The following is a 22795-nucleotide window of genomic DNA, read 5'->3' as shown; positions in this document are numbered from 1 at the left end:
GTTTCACCCTGTTAGCCAGGATGGTCTCGATCTCCTGACCTCGTGATCCGCCCGTCTCGGCCTCCCAAAGTGCTGGGATTACAGGCTTGAGCCACCGCGCCCGGCCTCCAGTCATCTTTTTGCATCTTCTGGGCTCCAAACTTTCAAGAGGGATCTGTGTTTGTTATTCACTGATGTCAGTGGTGGAAGAATTGAATTGTGGTCTTTTTACTGATTGATTTCTGATATCAGAGATGCATTCTCTCTTTTGTTTTTGTGTAATATTGGCTCTGGCATCAGATTCTTTGGAATTTTTTCCAGTATATTGTCCCAAAAATTCTGTTTTCATTATTAAACAATTGGGGGGTGGGGGGAAATCAATAGCGGCAACCACACCCTGCTCTAAGAGTGTTTTCTCTTTGGGCAGGCATAAAGATGATAAACCAGTGAAATGTCACCAGTATGATGGGCTGGTAGAATTAGCAACAATTTGTGCTCTTTGTAATGACTCTGCTTTGGATTACAATGAGGTAAGTCTCTTCATAAATTAGAAGAAATAGCTGTTCCTAGTTCAGGGGTGGGGTGGGTGGAATGAAAGTCTAGCCTTCCTTCCTCCCTTTCGAAAGTCACGGGTGCCTGATTTTGTTTCCCCTTTCCATTCAGGACCTTATGGCGGGGCCAGCATGACCTCACCAAAGAAAGCTGAGAGCCTTTCACATATCCTCTGTGACTGAGCATTGCAGTTAGTTAACTAAAAGTTGTAGTATATGTGATATTCTTATCTGTTGATAGCATACTTACTATAAATGAATAAAACCCAGGATAGAAAATGCTTTCCTGAAAGCAAAGGGTATGTTTCTGTCTCAAAGGTAAGCCAGTCCCTGTCAGAAGACAGAATGTGAACTCTTCAGAATGATAAGCAGTGATATGGAATTACATTATTATGTGAAGGCACTCTTTGAATTAATAGTGTGATCAGTGGCTTCTTATGTTTGGATGAAATAATAAATACTGTGATTGATGTCATCTTATGTTTAAGGGAAATGAAAAACCTACTTATTAGAATAAGATCACATGCATACCTGTACTTTGAGTATGTTTTTAATTATCTGGGTCACCTGTTCCAGAGAAGGATAAAAATGGCCTTACAATAATGTAATAGGGCCGGGTGCAGTGGCTCACGCCTGTAATCCCAGCACTTTGGGATGCCGAGACAGGCGGATCACGAGGTCAGGAGATCAAGACCATCCTGGCTAACACGGTGAAACCCCGTCTCTACTAAAATACAAAAAATTAGCCGGGCATGGTGGCGGGCGCCTGTAGTCCCAGCTACTCGGGAGGCTGAGGCAGGAGAATGGCGTGAACCCGGGAGGCAGAGCTTGCAGTGAGCCGAGATTGCGCCACTGCACTCCAGCCTGGGCAACAGAGCAAGACTCCGTTTAAAAAAAAAAAGGTTGTAATAGAGGGCAGATTGTGCTTTTGTGGAAAAAAATATTAAAGAGAGATTTATCTATGTACTTCTCCCTTGTTTCTACTTTCTGTGTCTTTAACCAATACAGGCAAAGGGTGTGTATGAAAAAGTTGGAGAAGCTACAGAGACTGCTCTCACTTGCCTAGTAGAGAAGATGAATGTATTTGATACCGAATTGAAGGGTCTTTCTAAAATAGAACGTGCAAATGCCTGCAACTCAGTGAGTATTTGAGCCTGGTTTATTGTTCATGCTGCTTATCAGTCGTACTATATACACTTAGTGTCTGCACTGTCCTACTCTCTTAGAAAACTAATTATACCTTATCTATTCAAACTTACAATATTTCCTTCCCCATATTCCCTCTCACGTAAGATGCTCTTCCTGTGTATTTGACCAAGAAAATAAAAGCAATGAATAGCTAATTTCCGTGAGCGACATCTGTGCCCACAGGGGCTGCCTTCTCCCATAGTGCTGTGAACAGTGTTCTTGCTCCTAGCAGAAGCCACCTCCTCCCAACATCTTTGCTGCATTATTGATTTCCATCTCTATTAGATGTTCTTCAGCATAGGGGAAATAATAGTGTCTTTCTATCTTAAAACTTTCCTTTGACCTTATTTCCCCTGACAGCTACGACACTACCACACTTTCTTTTCCTGTTCAGTTAAACTTTTTTTTTTTCTTTTGAGATGGAGTCTCTCTCTGTCGCCAGGTTGGAGTGCCGTGACGTTGAGTGCTTGGCTCACTGCAACCTCCGCTGCTCAGGTTCAAGCGATTCTCCTGCCTCAGCCTCCGTAGTAGCTGGGATTACAGACACATGCCACCATGCCTGGCTAATTTTTTGTATTTTTGGTAGAAATGGGGTTTCACCATGCTAGCTAGGCTGGTCTCGAACTCCTGACCTCAGGTGATCCGCCTGCCTTGGCCTCCCAAAGTGCTGGGATTACAGGCATGAGCCACCGCGCCTGGGCATCAAACATTTCTTAAATCATTTGTTGAGACCAGCATAACCAAATACCAAAGGTCAGTGTGGTGGTGGTGGTGGTGGCAGTGGCAGAGGGCACGGACATTGTCCACTATACACTGAACAAATGAGTGGCCTCTGAGCCTTTTTCTTTCTGCCTGTCAGTCTTTGAGCCAGGGCTCATTCGACCAGCATCACTATGACAAGGGCCAGTAGCAAGGATGGGAGTCTCCACAGTGAGTTGGACCTGAGTGAGGTTCCTGTCAAAGAGCTACTAGTCCTGCAGTACTGCCCTTAGATTTCTGTGGCCTCACAAGCCTGAGGAGCTTAGACCTCAGTAGAAACACTTTGTAATGGCTGCTGGTGGACACTGGCCATTCATTGAGTCTCTAGCCCCTGGGTCTCCTCGAAAGACTGGTCCCCCTGCCTCTCATTTGGCTCAGCTTAAGAACTTGAAATGGGCCAGGCGCAGTGGCTCACACCTGTAATCCCAACACTTTGGGAAGCTGAGGCAGGAGAGTCACTTGAGGCCAAGAGTTTAGGTTGCAGCATCACTGCACTTCAGCGTTGGCAGCAGAGCCAGACCCCATCTAAAAAAAACTAAGGCCTGAAGTGGCTCAACTTGAAGGGTAACTCCCTTTATCCTATCCTGGCCAAAGTGGTAGATGATTGCTTGGATGAGAAGCGATATGCGGATAAGATGTCTGTGTGGGTCAGTCAGTCATGTGGGTGCCAGGGACAGGTGGGAGAGAAGAAGCGAGCTACAGAAGCAGCTCAAGAATGGAAACTGTGGAAGCTGGATGTATTGGAGGAAGGAGTGTGATGCCCTCAAAGCAGCCAAGGAGGAGCAGAAGGAGCTTAGGGACACAAGTCAGGCTCCCAAAGTCTATGTCTGGTTCTTGCCCCCACAAACCACCACTCAGGAAACATCATTCCTGGGCTGTGTGGCGGCAGCAGCTGCTCCTTTTTTATATGGCAGATAGGCTGATTGCTTGTTGAGCAAGAGCCCTCCTACACTATCTTAAGAGTGAATACCCTCTGTCTGCAGTCCAGGGTCTGCACAGCCACATGGTCCTCTAATAGGTCCACCAGACCATTTGCCTACAAAGAGCCTCATCCTCAGTGCCCACTGTCTCCTAGCTGTGGAGCTTGGATTCCCATGGAATTGGGTTCTGCCGAACATACCTCTTTTTAGCGTCAGACCTACCTGTCTGTCATCACCATGGGGTTGCCAGTCAGTACTTGCGGCCTCTTTATAGGACATTGTTGTAACTTAGGGTTCCCAGGTAGAATAAGGAGCGATGGGAAGGGGAGAGGTCCTGCATGCCTGAAGGAACGGGTCTGGGGGAGGAGAGAGGTAAAACTCAGCCTTTTCTAGTTGTCATACAAAGCTGTATAAAGGCAGGCCTCATTTAGCAAAATGATCAGTTGTCACCACGTTTAATGCTTTTTGTATGTCATAAACCGTTTCTTCCCTTCCTGGGTAATAGCGGTAAATGAGGAAGCATTGTGTCATTGGGGGATAGTACAGCCTGAGTTGGGTAGGGGAGGAGTATACCTGTTTTCTTAATAACCTCAGATATCAAGCATTTTAGTGACCACACAAAATCTCAGGATGAAAAGTTCTAGACCTTCCTGTCCAGCCTGCAGGTAGGGACACCGAGCCCTTCCATGACCGTGTGGTATGGTCTTCTGGTTAGTGTGAGGCAGCATTTTGTCTCCTTTGTACTGTCCTGAGAAAACAAAACTCACACTGGAATTGACTGTCTCAGCTGAAGTACAGATTTCCTTTTCAGTAAACTGATACACAATTCGCAAATAGCAATCTCAGAGCCATGAAGGCCTTGGACCACACCTTTGGCTTCTTCCCTCTACCCATGTGTCTTCCATGAACCCGAAGCAGTCCAGGCTCCTTGCCTCCATTTTAGACCATTCACTCTGCCAGTAAGCAAGTAGGTGGATCCTGGCAGAGCCGCGCTGCCTGTGATCTATTAGTTGGTATAACTAAAAATCTGAGGCAGCCTGAAAACTCAGCTTCACAGATTGAGGGTTTGAGTCGTTTGATTCTAGACCTCTGACTACTCCTGCCCAGTGATGGAAACAAGTCATGTCATAGGGCTGAACCAGCACTGGCTCGCTAGCCAGCGACCACACAAGTACGGGCAACACTGTCATCCTCACGTCTCCCTGCTCCGGAGCTCCTTTGCCCCATCTTTTTCACATCCCTTCACCAAGGGATCAGAAATAGCTGTCATGCTGCTCGTTCACTAAGGAGTTCCAGACACAAGCTCTTTGCCTCCCTTCCCACTTGAGACAGCAGGAACCCATGTGTAGTTTAGAAGCAGAGAGAGCAGGTCCAGCGTTTTGGCCCCATGGCTTGTTTGGCTAGGTCCATGGTTCTTGGCCAGCATAGTACTGAAAGAAAGGGATTTCCCTCCCCCACTCCCAGCCCAAGACCTCTCACCTGGGTAGGTCCACGCCTTCCTCAGAATCGTTGTGTTCTTCTAGTCATCCCAGTGCCATTGGTGCAAATGCTTAATTGAAACTAAACACACATGTGATTGAGATGATACAGAATCCAGCGTAGCACTCATACCCATTCCTTTGCTACCTGAGGCAGTTCAGTGGCTGGCAGTCCAGCAGGATTGCTGCAGGGCCCTGAGCCCCGTCTAGTCAGTTCAGCAGGCTTCAGTCCTCTCGTAGCTTCCTAGGTTAGATGCTGATGTTCTTGGGGATTTCTGTGATGATTTTTTAAATGTGTGTGAGTGGGAGCAAATTAATGTAATTAACTCCCTACATTGACCAAATTAAGGTGGAAAAAAACGGTAGGATCACCTCAGTAGGTGCATATGATGAAACTCATCTATCACACCAAACTAAGACTGTAAAAGCATGTCTTCAACGCTGATGGTGTGTTTATACAGAGACCATGCTAACACAACAGAATTCTCACCATTTCTACTCAGTATTATACTGGCATTCCTGGTCTGTGTAATAGGCAAGAAAAGTATAAAAACTAGAAGAGAAGGGGTATCTTTAGTTGTAGGTAACGGTGGAAAGCCAAAGGTTAATTCTCAGTCCTCATCTTACCTATTTTGTTGGTGCTGTCACTCGCTCCCTCTTTGAAGCACCTCTTCACTTATCTTCCATGATCCCACACTTGCTCTCCCTCCCTGGCCTCTCATTCGAGGTCTTCTTAGCTGGGTCTTTCACATAGCACCAGGAGGTGAAGGCCCCATAGTCCTCAGCCATTTCTGTGTATAGTTACTCCCATGATCTCTTCTGGTCTCATGACTATAATCAGTAGCCACGAACTATCTAAAACTACTTAGAATACTTTAAAAAAAAAAAAAAAAAACTACTTAGATACCTAAAAACACTTCCTTAGGTGCCCTGTAGGCCATATTCACTTAAAGTGCTTATCCATCACATGTGACGACCACATGAATAGTGGCCACAGCATTGCCATCTTTCAGAGAGTTCTGGTGGACAGCTCCGCTTGGGGCCATCTCTTCACCTCCGATGTTCCCTAGTTCAAGTCAGTGTCATTGTACTGAATGGCATTCCTTGTCTCCCTTCAGCCAATTCTTTTGTTTTTTGAGACGGAGTTTGCTCTTTCATCCAGGGTGAAGTGGCGCAATCTCGTCTCGCTAGGATCTCTGCCCGCCCCCCGGCTTTAAGCAATTCTCCTGCCTCAGCCTCCTGAGTAGCTGGGATTATAGGCGCCTGCCACCACACCTGGCTAACTTTTGTAATTTTAGTAGAGACGGTTTCACCATGTTGGCCAGGCTGGTCTTAAACTGCTGACCTCGGGTGATCCACTGCACCTGACCACCTTCAGCCAATTCTTGACAACTAGAGCTTGAGACCCTCCGTTGTCTTCCTTTTTTACTTGTCGTAAAAGCCAAATGCCCCATAATGACTTTTGAGATATTATGACCTGCTTCTACTGTCCTCTGCCATTTCCTGTCTCACCTTTTGCTCATGTAAACTGTTCCAGCCACGTTGGCACTCCTTCACCATTCCAGGACTTGCCAGGCTGCACTTCCTGTTCTCTGCCTGGTGGGTCTTCACCACCACCCACCAGGTTCATGCACATCTTTTCAGGCCCCATGGGGCCATCTTTATTTATATGTCACTGTCTTCTGACCACTTTAGGTAACAGTACGATCTGTACATATGCAAATTTTCTGTCCCTCTTCCCTTTTTCTCCATAGCACTTGTGTTACTTTTGCATTTTAGTCTCTCTCCCCTAAAATAGGGGACAAGTTTCATGAGGGCAAAAACTTGTCCGTTTTGTTTATTGCTGTATCCCTAGCATCTGTCATGTAATAGGTGCTTACTATTTGTTAGGTAAAAAAGTTTAGAAATTGCCACCCAGTAGTATTCCATATTTGTTCCCTTTGTAGGTCATTAAACAGCTGATGAAAAAGGAATTTACTCTCGAGTTTTCACGTGACAGAAAGTCAATGTCAGTTTATTGTACACCAAATAAACCAAGCAGGACATCAATGAGCAAGATGTTTGTGAAGGTAAGTATGGCAGATTGCATTTGAGATGTTCTTACCAGGGTTAAGATCCTGGTGAACCAGTAAAACAAAATTGTTGATCTAAATCTGTAACATTTCCAGGGTGCTCCTGAAGGTGTCATTGACAGGTGCACCCACATTCGAGTTGGAAGTACTAAGGTTCCCATGACCTCTGGAGTCAAACAGAAGATCATGTCTGTCATTCGAGAGTGGGGTAGTGGCAGCGACACCCTGCGATGCCTGGCCCTGGCCACTCACGACAACCCACTGAGAAGAGAAGAAATGCACCTTGAAGACTCTGCCAACTTTATTAAATATGAGGTTAGCTAATGAAAAGTTTCTTTGTCCACACCCGGCACGATTCATTGTGTTTAAACAGTACTCCTTCAAGCAAAAGGTCAAACAGTTCTCACTTTTGCCAAGAAAGAGGTGTGGTTATTTGTTTTTCTCCATGCCAGCTATGTCACCCTTAAAATTTAGATTGCTGCTTCAAACATACATAGTTAATAATTTCATAAAAGTCTGTTATTTTCAAAGTAGAATAATCAAGATGAGCTTAAATAAGCTTGTAAACCCCATTTTGCAGCTCATCTAAATCATGATTTTTTTTTTAATTGGGGATATTTCTAGAATATTCATTAGTTACTGAAGGTCAAAAGATCCAAGTTGGAGATTCCTTGCACTTTTCTACTTAGAATAGAATTCTTTAAGATCAAGGATGTGACATCCTAAAGCTGTGAACAAAATGAAGAAGCTTTGGTATTGTGGGCTCAGAATAGCACAAGAGTTAAAGAATGGTTTGGTAACAGCAGTGTAGTGGTATTTTTTTTTCCCTCATAAGAAAATGCAGAAACCGGCCAGGCGCAGTGGCTCACACCTGTAATCTCAGCACTTTGGGAGGCCAAGTCTGGCAGATCACCTGAGGTTGGGAGTTCGAGACCAGCCTGACCAACATGGAGAAGCCACGTCTCTACTAAAAATACAAAATTAGCCAGGTGTGGTGGAGCATACCTGTAGTCTCAGCTACTCTGGAGGCTGAGGCAGGAGAGTCGCTTCAACCTGGGAGGCGGAGGTTGCCGTGAGCTGAGATTGTGCCATGGCACTCCAGCTTGGGCAACAAGAGTGAAACGCCGCCTCAAAAATAAAAAAAAGAAAAGAAAATGCAGAAGCCTGTCTCAATGTTGAGGCATTTTCAAACTGGGGACAAAACCTAGAATTTGCCACTTTTATTTAAAGTGATGCTCTTATTTTAGACCAATCTGACCTTCGTTGGCTGTGTGGGCATGCTGGATCCTCCAAGAATCGAGGTGGCCTCCTCCGTGAAGCTGTGCCGGCAAGCAGGCATCCGGGTCATCATGATCACTGGGGACAACAAGGGCACTGCTGTGGCCATCTGTCGCCGCATTGGCATCTTCGGACAGGATGAGGATGTGACGTCAAAAGCTTTCACAGGCCGGGAGTTTGATGAACTCAACCCCTCTGCCCAGCGAGATGCCTGCCTGAACGCCCGCTGTTTTGCTCGAGTTGAACCCTCCCACAAGTCTAAAATTGTAGAATTTCTTCAGTCTTTTGATGAGATTACAGCTATGGTGAGCATGTTTGAACATGTTCAGGTGACTCGGGCTACACAAGCACACAGTGTACTCTAATTTTGACCGCTGGATTTTTTTGTCATTGTTCCCTCATTTGAAATTTGTCATGATTTGGGTATTTTCTCTAGAATTCGGTGAATCAGTGGTTGGCATGTTGTGTGCTACTTGCAGGGAAGATCCTAGAGTCGTTTAAAACCCAGAAGGGCCTTCTAGATCAGTCCCAGAGGAACAATCTGGTGAAACAGTCTCTTTTAAAGGCAACGTGTTTTTATCTTAAGTTTTCCAAAAATTGAGGATGTAATCAGTCAGTGATCTGTCACCTGTGTTTGGATTGCCCTGCTTTTTAAGTTGGATGTTCTTTAAGAGCTGGCTGTTAATGAAGCATTTCCAGTATTCTTCCCCTCACCTGATTTTCATCCAGATATATTATGTTAAATTTACTTTCTTCTCTTTAAAAAAAAAAATACTAGTTTTGAAACATACTGTAAGTGTACTCTCCTCTCCCCCCGAGGTAACTGAAGTTGGAATTCAGCAAAGATATTAAAACATGGGAATGCTGTTTTGTGTCTGTAGATAATATTATTTTTGCATGTTTTTGAAGACGTATTTTTTGGCTGAGTACAGTGGCTTACGCCTGTAACCCCAACACTTGGGAGGCCAAGGCAGGTGAATCATTTAGGATCAGGAGTTCAGCACCAGCCTGGCCAACATGGTGAAACTCCGTCTCTACTAAAAATACAAAAAATTACTGGGTGTGGTGGTGGGCACCTGTAATCCCAGCTACTTGGGAGACTGAGGCAGGAGAACCACTTGAACCGAGGAGGCAGAAGCTGCAGTGAGCTGAGAGTGCGCCATTGCCCTACAGCCTGGACGACAGAGTGGGACTCCATCTCAGAAACAAAAATTTGCATATTTTTGCAGTCTTCACCTTTCTACTTAAAATTTATCCATGTGGATACAAGTACTTCCTCTTGACTGCCACATAGGTTCTGTTTTTGTTTTTAGTAAGATAATACAGATAAATTTGAAGTCCCTTTTGTCCCACTTCGGTAAACTTATTTGGTAATTTTACATTTCCTAGGTAAAACGTGTTTTGTGACACCAACTTAAGGAACAAAAATTCCGTAACTCTTTGTCAAGAGACCTACGGCTCTATTCATTTTCCTCCTGCTTCCCATTCAGTGGGTTTTTGCCCAGGGGTGTGAGTGTGGCATGCCAATTGGCTGACCCAACCATTGCTTTCCCTTTCAGACTGGTGATGGCGTGAATGATGCTCCTGCTCTGAAGAAATCTGAGATTGGCATTGCTATGGGCTCTGGCACTGCGGTGGCTAAAACTGCCTCTGAGATGGTCCTGGCGGATGACAACTTCTCCACCATTGTGGCTGCCGTTGAGGAGGGGCGGGCAATCTACAACAACATGAAACAGTTCATCCGCTACCTCATCTCGTCCAACGTTGGGGAAGTTGTCTGGTAGGTCTCTGTGACAGTATCACTTACTGTATGCCTTTATCTAAATGTGTCATGGAGCCCAGTTCTGCCGGTTTGCTCTCCAGATTGCAGCAGCTTTGGTCTTTGTGCCTGAGTTGGAAGAGGGGAGTGGGCAAGACAGAAATGCCTTATGGAAGCAGTGGTGCTTTGGCCCTCGGGAGGGTTGTCTGCAGCTGCCCCAACATGCAAAGAATCCTCTTTAACATGAAACTGAGCTTAACCAGATAGTCATGTAGATAGTCATGTGAAATTCTTGCCCTCTAAAAGTTGGCTTTATCTCAGTCAGCTTAATTATTTATTTTTATTTATTTTTTTGAGATAGTCTCGCTGTCACCCAGGCTTCAGGCAGTGGCACGATCTCAGCTCACTGCCCTCTCCACCTCCTAAGTTCAAGCCTCCCAAACAGCTGGGATTACAGGCATGTGCCACCACTCCCGGCCACTTTTTTGTATTTTAGTAGAAATGAGGTTTCACCATGTTGCCCAGGCTGGTGTCTTAACTACTGAGCTCAGGCAGTCTGCCCATCTTGGCTTCCCATAGTTCTGGGATTATAGGCATAAGCCACTGCACCCGGCCTCAAGTCATCTGAATTTAAGTAATAAACTAAGTAAAAGCTTTAATTCAAAATTGGGTATAAGTGTTTTACGGATTACGTGAAGTTATTTAATCGTTGTCATTTGGGCTCTCTGTCTTCTTTTCTTGATTGGAAACAGTATTTTCCTGACAGCAGCCCTTGGATTTCCCGAGGCTTTGATACCGGTTCAGCTGCTCTGGGTCAATCTGGTGACAGATGGCCTGCCTGCCACTGCACTGGGCTTCAACCCTCCTGATCTGGACATCATGAATAAACCTCCCCGGAACCCAAAGGAACCATTGATCAGCGGGTGGCTCTTTTTCCGTTACTTGGCTATTGGCTGTGAGTACAATTTTTTTATATTACAGATGTTTAAACAAAATGTGATCTGAAATTTTTGTAAATTCATCCCTTAAAAGCATATTTTTTCTTCTATCCCTGTATAGGGTAGCAAAAGACAGAGATGCCTTCTTACAGTTCGATGAACTATACACCTAGTTTACTAAAGTCCTTTCACAGTTAGTTCCAGTTTGAGCATCCTGCCCTTACTTGGGTTTTTGTGAATGAGCAATTAAACATCAGCATTTTCAGATTTAGCCCTGTGTGCAAAGGGATAAGAATGATTCATGCTAGGTTCTGCCTTCTAAGAGTTCATAGGTGGGATTTGAATAGATAATTGTCACCAAGATAAAAAATTTAGTCCCTATTTCCATAAGTAAGAGGACTGCACAGTGGCTGGTCCTTTTTATACATAAATCATCTATTTAGCCCTCATATTCCTCACCCCAGGTGCCGTTGGTTCTTCCACATTTCATAGATTGGGAAAGTAAGGTGAAATCACTTCCCTGGGATCCCATAGGAAGGCATTGTGTTTTCATAATATATTCACATGACTTAAAATTCAAAAAGCACACTATGGCATAGAGTTGAAAGGGTTTGGGCCAGTCACTTCCCTCTGGCGTTGAGATGCTCATGTACCCTGTGCCCTTCCGGAAAGATGGCAGCATGCTGTGCACACCTCCATGCTGACCCTTGTCTTGCCTTCTTCCTGGTTGTCAGATTCTTCCATATCTGGACATGCGTAGCGCCTCATCCTTGCAGCCAGCGGCTTTCGTGCTCCATTATAATTCATGGGTTAGTGGGTATATGCACTTGTTATTTTTGGTGCTACCACATGGGGATATTCACCTCGTCTGAATTCTGTGTGTTCTCTGCTGCACCTTATTGCTTCTTTGCAATAAACTTCCTAAACTCAAAGCTAATACTGGGGGAAATCCCAGGAGCTGCTGAGGGCAGGGCCATGCTGCTCAGTGTTCCACCCTAGCTCCTGACGGCATTTCCTTAGAAGGCTGCTGCTGGCCCTCTAATGGAGCAAATAAATCTGTGTACAAGTAGCAGCATTAGTTTGCCCAAAAGTCATGGTGTGATCTAGTCCACCAACACTGTGCAGCCTTACATGGAGGACACACACACTTGCAGCCTTAAAGTACTACCCGCTGAGAGGAGAAGGCATGGCAAGGGGAAAGGTTGGCACAGGATGGAGCAAGTGCTTTTTCTCACATTCTGGAGGAGAAGTTATCCAGTTCTTCTGTACCAGAAATACCCCTGTCCTTCAGAAACCAGGGTCTAGTTGCTCTGGCTACCAGGTGTGAGCAGGTGGTGGTAGCAACACAGGCTCCAGTTTCCATCACCGTCCCATGTCTTTAATCTTCATCCTTGTGGGGATTGGCCTGCATGGCCTCGGTGGCAGCGAGCCCTGCAGAGGCAAATGCGTCAGTGTCGTTATTTGTTCCCAGGTTACGTCGGCGCTGCTACCGTGGGTGCTGCTGCATGGTGGTTCATTGCTGCTGACGGTGGTCCAAGAGTGACCTTCTACCAGCTGGTACTCAGTCACTTTTCTTTCTGTACCTTACATGAGAAGTGTTTTGAGGCCTCGACCTTTCTGTAGTTTGGGTATCTATCAAATCATCTTAAGACTCAAATGATAAACAGTTACATCTAAGATGATTCTGAAGGACCAGGGCTTCTCTGAGAAATTGGGGTGAACCTCTTGGCTGGCTCTGCACTCGGGCTGGTCTGTGTTAGGCTTGGTATGGGGTTGGTGCCTGGACTTGGAAAATATACTAGGCTGATAGGAATTTGGATTTTCTTGCAGAGTCATTTCCTACAGTGTAAAGAGGACAACCCGGACTTTGAAGGCGTGGATTGTGCAATCTTTGAATCCCCATACCCGATGACAATGGCGCTCTCTGTTCTAGTAACTATAGAAATGTGTAACGCCCTCAACAGGTTAGTGCACCTTCACGGCAGGCTGAGGCGAGCATGCTGCCAGGGCATCGGGGAATTGTGTGTAGTCACGGTTGATTAAGGATCACAGGACAGTTCTTCCCTTCCAAAAAGGAGAACAGGCAACACCAGTTTTAATGAGCTGTCGTCACCTCCAGGAAGTAGTGGGAGTGCTTAGCCCTGTGTTTCTTAGGAGTTCTTCCTTAAAAGAAACCGTGGGGGGCCAAAAATAGGAACTTTGGTACCCCTGTATGCCAGCACCCGCAGGGAAGGAACCTCACCCTTTCACACAAATGGTACCATCCAATTAAGCCCGTGACAAAAATGGAAATTTCTAAATAGCCCATGTCTCCAAGGCAATTGGGAACCGCTTTGAACCCACTAAGCTGGGGTCTGCTATGCCAGAACATAGACATACAACTCAGTTTGTCCTACATTAGGACATTCTCTTCACCTTCGCCACTGTAGAAAGTTAGTGGAGTCAGGTCAGCAGATGGTGCCAGATTAATAGCCACCTTACTGAAGTGTAGTCCAACAGGGTCTTACTACCACTGTGACATGTGCCTTGCCTTTGAGGGTACGTTCCCCCACCTCTCCTTGCTCTGCAGCTTGTCCGAAAACCAGTCCTTGCTGAGGATGCCCCCCTGGGAGAACATCTGGCTCGTGGGCTCCATCTGCCTGTCCATGTCACTCCACTTCCTGATCCTCTATGTCGAACCCTTGCCAGTAAGTGGTTGGGTGGGGCTTGGGCTAGAGACCAGCCACCTTCCTGGGGAGACTGGAGGCATGACACATCTTCTCTGTGTGTCAGCTCATCTTCCAGATCACACCGCTGAACGTGACCCAGTGGCTGATGGTGCTGAAAATCTCCTTGCCCGTGATTCTCATGGACGAGACGCTCAAGTTTGTGGCCCGCAACTACCTGGAACCTGGTAAAGAGTGTATACAGCCTGCCACCAAATCCTGCTCGTTCTCGGCATGCACCGATGGGATTTCCTGGCCGTTTGTGCTGCTCATAATGCCCCTGGTGATCTGGGTCTATAGCACAGACACTAACTTTAGTGATATGTTCTGGTCTTGACTGACAGTTTTCCATAAAGAAGATGTTTAACTTAATCAATTAATTTTTTTATTGTTTAAAGCAACTGTCTTATTTCTGCTGAATTTTCACATGAACATACTGGCTGGTGATGGAGGTTTCATACTCTAGATTTTGTTTTGCTTTTTCTGACTCCAGTGGGGCAAGATTTTCCTTTTTTATACACATAATTAAAGTGTCCATTGACATGTACAGAGAACTAACACTATTTTATGCAAATATTTTTTTGTAGATGAAAAAGCATGTACAGTGTTCTGTTTAATACTCATCCTTGTATAAAAAAAAATAGTTGAGCCAGCAGACATTGTCAGCAAATTAATTGGCAGCAGATTTTAGGAAATGAATGTGTGTGGTTTTTTTCCTAAAACTAAATAGCATGTATTGTGTCTTTTGCATGATGATCTGGATTTAATTTGGTATCAGAGTCTAATTTTTATTCATAAGCCAATTTTTCTGCACTGAGCAGAGTCTTGCTACCTCAGTCAGTATTGTTTTGGTTTGCTACTTCCCTCACCCACTTCGGCCTCCATTCACCCCACCCCACCCTCCCTGCCTCTCCCCACCTCACCCCTGCCCTGCTTGGCTGCTTCTTTAGGATTGTGATGGTTCGTTCAGTCTACATCAGTTTTAATGAGAGGTATGCCTGTACTCGCTTGTGCAGAAAACATTGTTTCAGATTCAGTCGACTGGGTTTATGTCCCTTCACATAGTTTTTAAGGTTATTTATTTAAATGTCTAATGTATTTTATTGTAACAGACATTGTTTTGCCAACATTGCCTATTTCAGTGGCACATCACAATCTAGTTTTAAAAAAATAAAACATTTTAAATGGACAGAGAAAAATAACTGTCTTGTCTTTAACTCTTAAGTGGCTTACCTGGGACTAACAGACATGTCCAACTTTCTCTCCAGTTCTTAGCTCAGAACTTTAGTTGTACTCTGCTTGAGGGGAAGAAGGCTCCTGCTCTGCTGCGTAGGTAGTCATAGGAATTGTATTCTTAATGTACAGGCACTTAATTGTCATCTGTGGTGTACATTTTATGCAAGTTTCTGCTGGCCTGGTGTAGAGAACATAAGGGCAAGTGTGCGTGTGTATGTGTGTGTTTTGTAAAATCTGTAAATAGCACATGACCAAATGAACATATTGTATAGAACTATTTTTATTTGAATGTGGCACTAACCACCACCACCGTTACTACAATCAATGTTTGCGCATGTTCAAGATGAGTCTCACCAACAGTGTATAAGTCATTAACAGTCCTAACTGTGGTGTTTTCCTCCAATGCCTTCCAACATCCATCAACTAACGTGAGTATTTTCTTCCCTGGGATTTGGATGCTTTAGCCTAAAGGTGACTGCTACCAAGTGAGATAACTGTATGTCACTAACTTATAAGCCACCCCCATGTCAGACGCTGCTGTGCTCCCTGATGCCCTGTGAGCAGCGGGGTTGCCTGTGGCGCCTGCCATGTGACTTGGGTGCGGCATCAGCTGGCTGGAGGTGTGGCTTTCATAGACTTCCATAGGCTGCCCAGGACAACGGCTCCACAAGATGACCGGGAGGGCCCAAGCCAGACAAAAGCCAGAGTGGGGAGAGGCATTTCAGCCAGACCAACAGGCTGAAGGAGCTGTGCCGTCTGTAGTGCTAAAATGAGGGTTCGCAGCTGCCAGGAATCATCCCAGAACATTGCTACTTGTTCATTAAAAAGCTAAAAACTAGTAAGCAAGTAACTGAACCAGTGAACTCTGGGTATCAATAGGTTCATCTTAAATAGGCCACTTACCCCCCTACCCTCCCATCCCCCTACCCCCTACCCCCCTTTCTTGGTCTTGTCCTTTGTGGCTAAGACGTATCACTCCAGGGGATGTTAAAGCACAGTTAGTAGGACATGGCTTTGCACAGCCCAAAAACCAGCTTACTCCTTAGCCAGAGTGTGAGGCCTCGACTATATTCTTGAAAATGTACTTAGGCTCTCGTTACTGGGATGACCAGTAGATGTAATGCAGATGGAGTTTGGGGAGGGTTAGGAGACATCAAGCAGGACAAGGTGCTGCTTAGTTCAGAGGGCCACGTTCAAGGGGTGGAGGTGGAACCTGGAGACCGACTCTTAAAAGCACACCCCGTGGCTGGATGTGGTGGCTCATGCCTGTAGTCGCAGCCCTTTGGGGGCCATGGCAGAAGGATTGCTTGAGCCCAGGTATTCGAGGCTAGCCTGGGCAGCAGAGTGAGGCCCTGTCAAAAAAAAAATCAGGGCCGGGCGCGGTGGCTCAAGCCTGTAATCCCAGCACTTTGGGAGGCCGAGATGGGCGGATCACAAGGTCAGGAGATCGAGACCATCCTGGCTAACACGGTGAAACCCCGTCTCTACTAAAATACAAAACTAGCTGGGCAAGGTGGCGGGCGCCTGTAGTCCCAGCTACTTGGGAGGCTGAGGCAGGAGAATGGCGTAAACCCGGGAGGCGGAGCTTGCAGTGAGCTGAGATCTGGCCACTGCACTCCAGCCCGGGCGACAGAGCGAGACTCCGCCTCAAAAAAAAAAAAAAAAAAAAAAAAAAATCAGGCTTACTGTGAGGCCTCCAAGGCTGCTTGCAGGCAGCTCTGGCTCTCGGAAAGGGAGGCTGCTTTGCCCAGCAGGAAACATTTGGGGCAGGGGGTAAATTTTGCCAGTTTGAGCATCATGAGGTATAACAAGAAATAGGTTGAATGGGCCAAATGCAAGGAGTGCATCTCTGGACTGCAAACTGACTTGAGTGCTGCACTATTACTATTCAGTGCAAACAAAACTCAGCTTTTCCTGACTCAGTTCCTTGACCTAGTGGCATTTACAAAAAGTGTAGTGTGGCGTGCTGTCACACAGCCCCTGGCTAGCTTCATGGTTTCTCAGCTTCAGACCCCTCCAGCCCACAGAGGAGCCCATGGAGGGACCCACTTCCCTTGGCCCAGACAGCTGGGAGTGGGTTAGGCCCACTGCTGCTTTGAGCAGGGCCACTTGGTCCATTTCACTGTAAGGCTTTGCCGGGTGAAAACATTTCAGCATCTCCTCCTCAGGTCAATCCATAAAGACCAGGTCCAGCACCGTGGTCTTAGCACATCCCTGGCCTCAGGCCCTCACCCAGCAGTGAGGCAGCAACTGCCCAGCCCCACAGTGCGCCTACTAAGGCGGCTCTTGTTTGAAACTCAGTTCCACATTCTTTCCGGATGGGCAGGTGGCTGAAGGCCCAGCCATCAGTGTCACTTGTTGCCACCCTGTGCCTCCCTTGGCTTCTTTGAAATTTGCCCAGAACAACAACAATCTCATACATACCCTAACTGGGAAACCATTACTGCAGAATGCAGATGATCCATTCTGGAGGAAGCCGTCCCTTGAGCTCGGTGAGCTCCCAGGCAAGCAGGGCATCTGGCCGACTTCCCTCACAATAGCTGCTCCCACATCCCCTCAGACTGGAGCCTCAGCCTTGACAGGCGGGCAGACCTCAGGAGATCTGAGACCACAAGCATTAGCTCAGTGTCTACCAAGCATCTAGCCACTGCCCAGGGCCAGAGCCTACCACGTCTGCAGTGCCAGTGAGCAGAGGCATCAGTTGCCCTATGACTGTAACCACCAAATTGTCCAAACACCCCCTGCAGTTAGCAAGAAGGGTAGGCTTCACCCTCCCTTACTGAGGAGAATGATGCGGAGGAGTTTCCACTCCAGGGCTAGGCAAGGCAGGCCAGCAGCCAGAGGCCGGGTGCCCACAGGGCAGGGACAGGAAGGCTGTGCTGCTACTGGCTGCTCACTTCATCAACCTCACCCTCTGCACCACTAACCAAGACCTTGTCCTTTTGCGTGTCTCGCTGCTTTCATACCTGCAATGATTGTGTCTGCCTCATGGGATTTTCCTCCAGAACCTTTATTCTGTAGCCAGAAGACATGAGTCTGTGTCACTGAGCCAGTGCTTCTAGATGCTACCCTGTGTGGGCGGCGCCTCAGGGACAGTAAATCAGAAATGCTGGTCTTGAAACCTTGAAAAGATCAAGCTGAATGTTCCTTTTCATCTGTCGCTACTGATCTTCATCTATTTAAATAGGTATTCTAACGTTTCCTCCCTGTATTTCATGAAGCTGATTTCCTCTCTCTTTCCTTTTCAGCAATACTGGAGTAACCGCTTCCTAAACCATTTTGCAGAAATGTAAGGGTGTTCGGTTGCGTGCATGTGCGTTTTTGGCAACACATCTACCAACCCTCTGCATGATTGATGTTGGGGAAAAAGAAAAGTAAAAAAGTTCCCAACTCACTGTGTGTTATGTGGAGGAAATGTGTATTACCAATGGGGTTGTTAGCTTTTAAATTAAAATAATGATTACAAATGTACAATTTAGCTTAATCAGAAAGCCTCTCCAGAGAAGTTTGGTTTCTTTGCTGCAAGAGGAATGAGGCTCTGAAACCTTATCTAAGAACTTGGAAGCCGTCAGCCAAGTCGCCACATTTCTCTGCAAAATGTCATAGTTTATATAAATGTACAGTATTCAGTTGTAATGCATGCCTTCAGTTGTAAGTAGCCAGATTCCTCTCCAGTGACATTGGAACATGCTACTTTTTAATTGGCCCTGTACAGTTTGCTTATTTATAAATTCATTAAAAACACTACAGGTGTTGAATGGTTAAAGTGTAGGCCTCCTGTTTTCAGTTATTTTCTGAGTGTGTAGACAGCTATTTCGCACTATATTAAATGTAACTTATTTAATGAAATCAGAAGTAGACAGGTGTTGGTGCAATACAAATATTGTGATGCATTTATCTTAATAAAATGCTAAATGTCAATTTATCACAACGCATGTTTGACTTTAGACTGTAAATAGAGATCAGTTTGTTTCTTTCTGTGCTGGTAACAATGAGCGTGGCACAGACATGGTTTCAGGTAAATAAATCTATTCTATGATAAATTCTCAGTGTGGTGGTGACTGTTCTCCTGTGGGAGGGGGAGTGATGGGCACCAAGGGCCTTCATTCCACACCCGAGCCTGCCCCTCTGTGGGGAAGCAGGGGAGGCTCATGCTGGGCAGGGAGGCCGTGTGACTGGAGGGGACAGGAACCTCTTGGACTTGACTACACAGTAGACAGGCCAACTGGTAGCAGGTTCGCCCATGTGAAGCCCACCCTGGCTCCCTGCCCTTTAAGGATGGGGAAGCTGAGTGTCACCAGTGGGGTCTTAAAACACACAAGGCCTCACTCGTCAGTGTGGTGAAGGAAGCCAAGACTCCGCGCTCTACATTGTTAGCAGCCTGGAAAGATTTGGAGACTAGCAATGGAGAGATGCTTCTTAGGCTGTTCAGATCCAAAACTTCCACACTCCCCATTGCTGACAGGTGTGGGATAGAGAGGTGAACAGAACTGAATTCATTTACTGGTTACTTTAGTGCTTATTTGGCAGTGATGGGTTTGGGATTGGGCTTCTGGTTTTGCAAATTCCCTAAGATGATTCTTTTATCACTTTTAAAAATACCAGGATACAAGGATAGATGGATGATTATAAATCTAATTTTTAAAACTATCAGTTCTGGGCCGGGCGCGGTGGCTCAAGCCTGTAATCCCAGCACTTTGGGAGGCCGAGACGGGCGGATCACGAGGTCAGGAGATCGAGACCATCCTGGCTAACACGGTGAAACCCCGTCTCTACTAAAGAAATACAAAACTTAGCCAGGCGATGTGGCGGGCGCCTGTAGTCCCAGCTACTTGGGAGGCTGAGGCGAGAGAATGGCGTAAACCCGGGAGGAGGAGCTTGCAGTGAGCTGAGATCCGGCCACTGCACTCCAGCCTGGGAGACAGAGCAAGACTCCGTCTCAAAAAAAAAAAAAAAAACTATCAGTTCTGGGCAGGCGCGGTGGCTCATGCCTGCAATCCCAGCACTTTGGGCGGCTGAGGTGGGCAGATCACAAAGTAGGAGATCGAGACCATCCTGGCTAACACGGTGAAACCCCATCTCTACTAAAAACAAAAAATTAGCTGGGCATGGTGGCGGGCACCTGTACTCCCAGCTACTCAGGAGGCTGAGGCAGGAGAATGAATGGCATGAACCTGAGAGGTGGAGCTTGCAGAGAGCTGAGATCGTGCCACTGCACTCCAGCCTGGGTGACACAGCTAGACTCTACTGATCAGTTCTGCTGATGGAGAAAAAAAATTTTGATAAAATTTAACATCCATCTTCTAAAAATTATCCCTATGTACCATTTATTATAACGAGAAACCAAAAGTGTTAACGCTTTAGAGTTGCATTCCAAGTCCACTGTTGCCCACTACCAAACACTGTTCTAGAGGTGCTAGTCAGTACAATCGGGCATGAGAAGGAAAAAATGCCTTGGAATGAACAAAAAGCTACCAGGGGTCATACTGGGTCAATGTTCCTAGATAGGAACTATGTTGTTCCTATATAGAAATGTTTAATGATTCAGGGAAAATTGACAGCTGAATGAGAGTGACACATAATTTATACTGATATATGAGAATACCAGTGGTGGCCTTAAGACAGGCCGATACTAACAAACATCAGGCAGACAAAAACCAAGGAAGCACACCAAACTCTTAAAGCTATAGTAATTCAATGCATCACTTGAGAAGGGTGGTGTTTCAGTTTAGTAGGTAAAAGTTGGATTATTATGTGGGTGGTCATCTTGAGAAAAATAAAGCTGTATCCCTTATACCCAATAAATTGCAAATGGATCAAAATATTTGGAAAATGCAACTACACCCCCAAAAGAAACATGGTTAAATGGTATAAATGAGAAAATGAATAGCTCATGTGAAAAGATGCTCAACTCCACTGGCAAATTAAAATCACGAGGTAACATCTCGAGAAGTGGGTCTTCTGACGCTAAGGATGGAGCAGCTAGCGAGCATGCATTCTAAGGAATGACCAAAATCACTCAGCCTAGAGGTGCTCTCAACACCCTCACCCCACCCCACCCCACCCCAAGCAGGTCCACTCCTAGATACGCCTAGAGAATCACACATGGGGAAGAGCCACCGCAGAGTTTTTGGAGAAAAATGAAACCAGCAGGAAAATGGGTGAGTACATTCAGGCATATGATACTCGGCTATGAAATAAGCTAGAACTACAGTATCAACTTAAATAAATCCTCAACAGTGAAGCCAAGTGCAGCAAAATATCAACATGCACAATAATACTGCCTCATATTCTCTAAACGTAGCCCACAGGCCAAGCTAGCTAAGGAGAGTGTACACCAGAGCGTACGTCAACGTGGACTGATACCAAACAGATTGGTAAGGAGTTTGTGGACATCAGCCAGAGGCTGTGAAAGCCCGAGTCGACAGTGGTTAATTCAGCGAGGGAGAGGGGCTGAGACGAGGAAAGGCAGGTAGAGCTTTACCTATCAGGAAGGTGTAGATGGACGTGTTCATTAATGCCTGTTTGTGTGTCAGATTTTCATTTTTGGGGAGGGTGGGAGGTGACAGAGTCTCTCTCCCAGGCTGGGGTGCAATGGTGCCATCATGGCTCGCTGCAGCCTCAACCTCCTGGGCTCAAGTGATTCTCCTGCCTCAGCCTCTTGAGTTGCTAAGTGCGTACTACTACACCTGGCAAATTTTATAATTTTTGCTAGAAATGGGATCTTGCTACTTGCCCAGGCTGGTCTTGAACTCCTGGCCTCTAGTGACCCTCCCATGTCAGCTCCCCTAGTTTCTGGGATTACAAGCATAAGCTACCACACACAGCTTTCAGATTTTTAAACATCTGTATCCTTTGATCAAGCATTTCACTTTCCTGAAATCCTCCCTTATGTTCAAAAAGTATAATCCCTACTGTACTCTTGTAGCAGAAGATTGGAAATAAGCTGATGTTCATCAAGAGGCAAGAATTGAATAAGCTAGAGAGCATTCAAACCATGGAATACCATGCAGCCTTTGAAAAAGACAAGGTACACGTGTGTACAAGCAAGGAATGGATGTCTGATATACGTTGTCTGCCCAGGGAAATATTCAATTACAGAGTAGTTTGTATTATAATCTACCATTTTAAAAAAACGGAAGTTAACAGTTTCTAGTAATGACAGTTGCTGAGAATAACAAAATGCTGCATATAGATGGCAGATGGTGGAAGCCAGGTTTCTCTCTGTTGGAGTGGGAGGAAACAGGAAGCAAGGGGAGAAGCTAAGATAAGCAAGGGGAGGAGGCTAGAATAATCCATGTGGTAATGAATTAGAGCTGGAGATACAGGATGAAGTCATGTTTAGCTTCATATGTATGGATGTTTTCATATAGAAATACTGATAGTGGTGAGGCACAGTAAGTGACTCATGCCTATAATCTCAGCACATTAGGAGGCTGAGGCAGGAGGATAAGAAGCCCAGCAGTTGAGACCAGCCTGGGCAACACAGTGAGACCCCATATCTACGAAAAATTTTAAAAATTAGCCAGGCATGGTGGTGCATGCCTGTGGCCCCAGCTACTCTGGAGGCTGAGGCAGGAGGATCACCTGAACCCAGGAGAACAAGGCTGTAGTGAAGCCAAGATCACACCACTGCACTCCAGCCTGATGCAGTGAGAGCCTGTTTCAAGAAAAGGAAAAAAGAAAAACTGCTGACTGATGTGTATACACACAGGTCACTGCACACATGCATTTCCTTGTACTGTCAGCTCAGAAGGCAATGAACACACTGGGCTCCCAGTGTTAGGTTTCTTTTTTTTTTCTGAGACGGAGTCTCGCTCTGTCGCCCAGGCTGGAATGCAGTGACCGGATCTCAGCTCACTGCAAGCTCCGCCTCCCGGGTTTACGCCATTCTCCTGCCTCAGCCTCCCGAGTAGCTGGGACTACAGGTAC

At 46.0% G+C, this 22795-nt stretch overlaps 1 protein-coding gene across 3 annotated transcripts in view; it reads left to right on the top strand.

The window, feature by feature from the left end:
* ATP2A2 (ATPase sarcoplasmic/endoplasmic reticulum Ca2+ transporting 2) overlaps positions 1-18906 on the top strand; it is a 75194-nt gene extending 56288 nt beyond the window's left edge. For 2 of the 3 annotated variants that reach the window (XR_001886954.1, XR_001886955.1), the window contains exons 10-21: positions 407-509; positions 1539-1670; positions 6822-6944; positions 7044-7262; positions 8195-8530; positions 9785-10005; positions 10737-10939; positions 12394-12479; positions 12753-12886; positions 13492-13609; positions 13695-15291; positions 18112-18906. Coding sequence is in view for 1 of the 3 variants with exons in the window: in XM_017879670.1 (XP_017735159.1) it covers positions 407-509; positions 1539-1670; positions 6822-6944; positions 7044-7262; positions 8195-8530; positions 9785-10005; positions 10737-10939; positions 12394-12479; positions 12753-12886; positions 13492-13609; positions 13695-13815; positions 18112-18125 (1810 nt within the window). In the remaining 2 variants the exon portion in view is untranslated. The remainder of the gene's footprint in view (positions 1-406; positions 510-1538; positions 1671-6821; positions 6945-7043; positions 7263-8194; positions 8531-9784; positions 10006-10736; positions 10940-12393; positions 12480-12752; positions 12887-13491; positions 13610-13694; positions 15292-18111) is intronic. The other variant, XM_017879670.1, reaches the window with a different exon arrangement.
* The last annotated feature ends 3889 nt before the right edge of the window (positions 18907-22795 follow it).

The sequence above is a fragment of the Rhinopithecus bieti genome, unplaced genomic scaffold (assembly GCF_001698545.2).
Source record: "Rhinopithecus bieti isolate Rb0 unplaced genomic scaffold, ASM169854v2 scaffold_11933, whole genome shotgun sequence".
In the NCBI taxonomy this organism is placed as follows: Eukaryota; Metazoa; Chordata; class Mammalia; order Primates; family Cercopithecidae; genus Rhinopithecus; species Rhinopithecus bieti.
The sequence above is the reverse complement of the archived record's forward strand: the minus strand, read 5'-3'. Positions and strand labels throughout refer to the sequence as shown.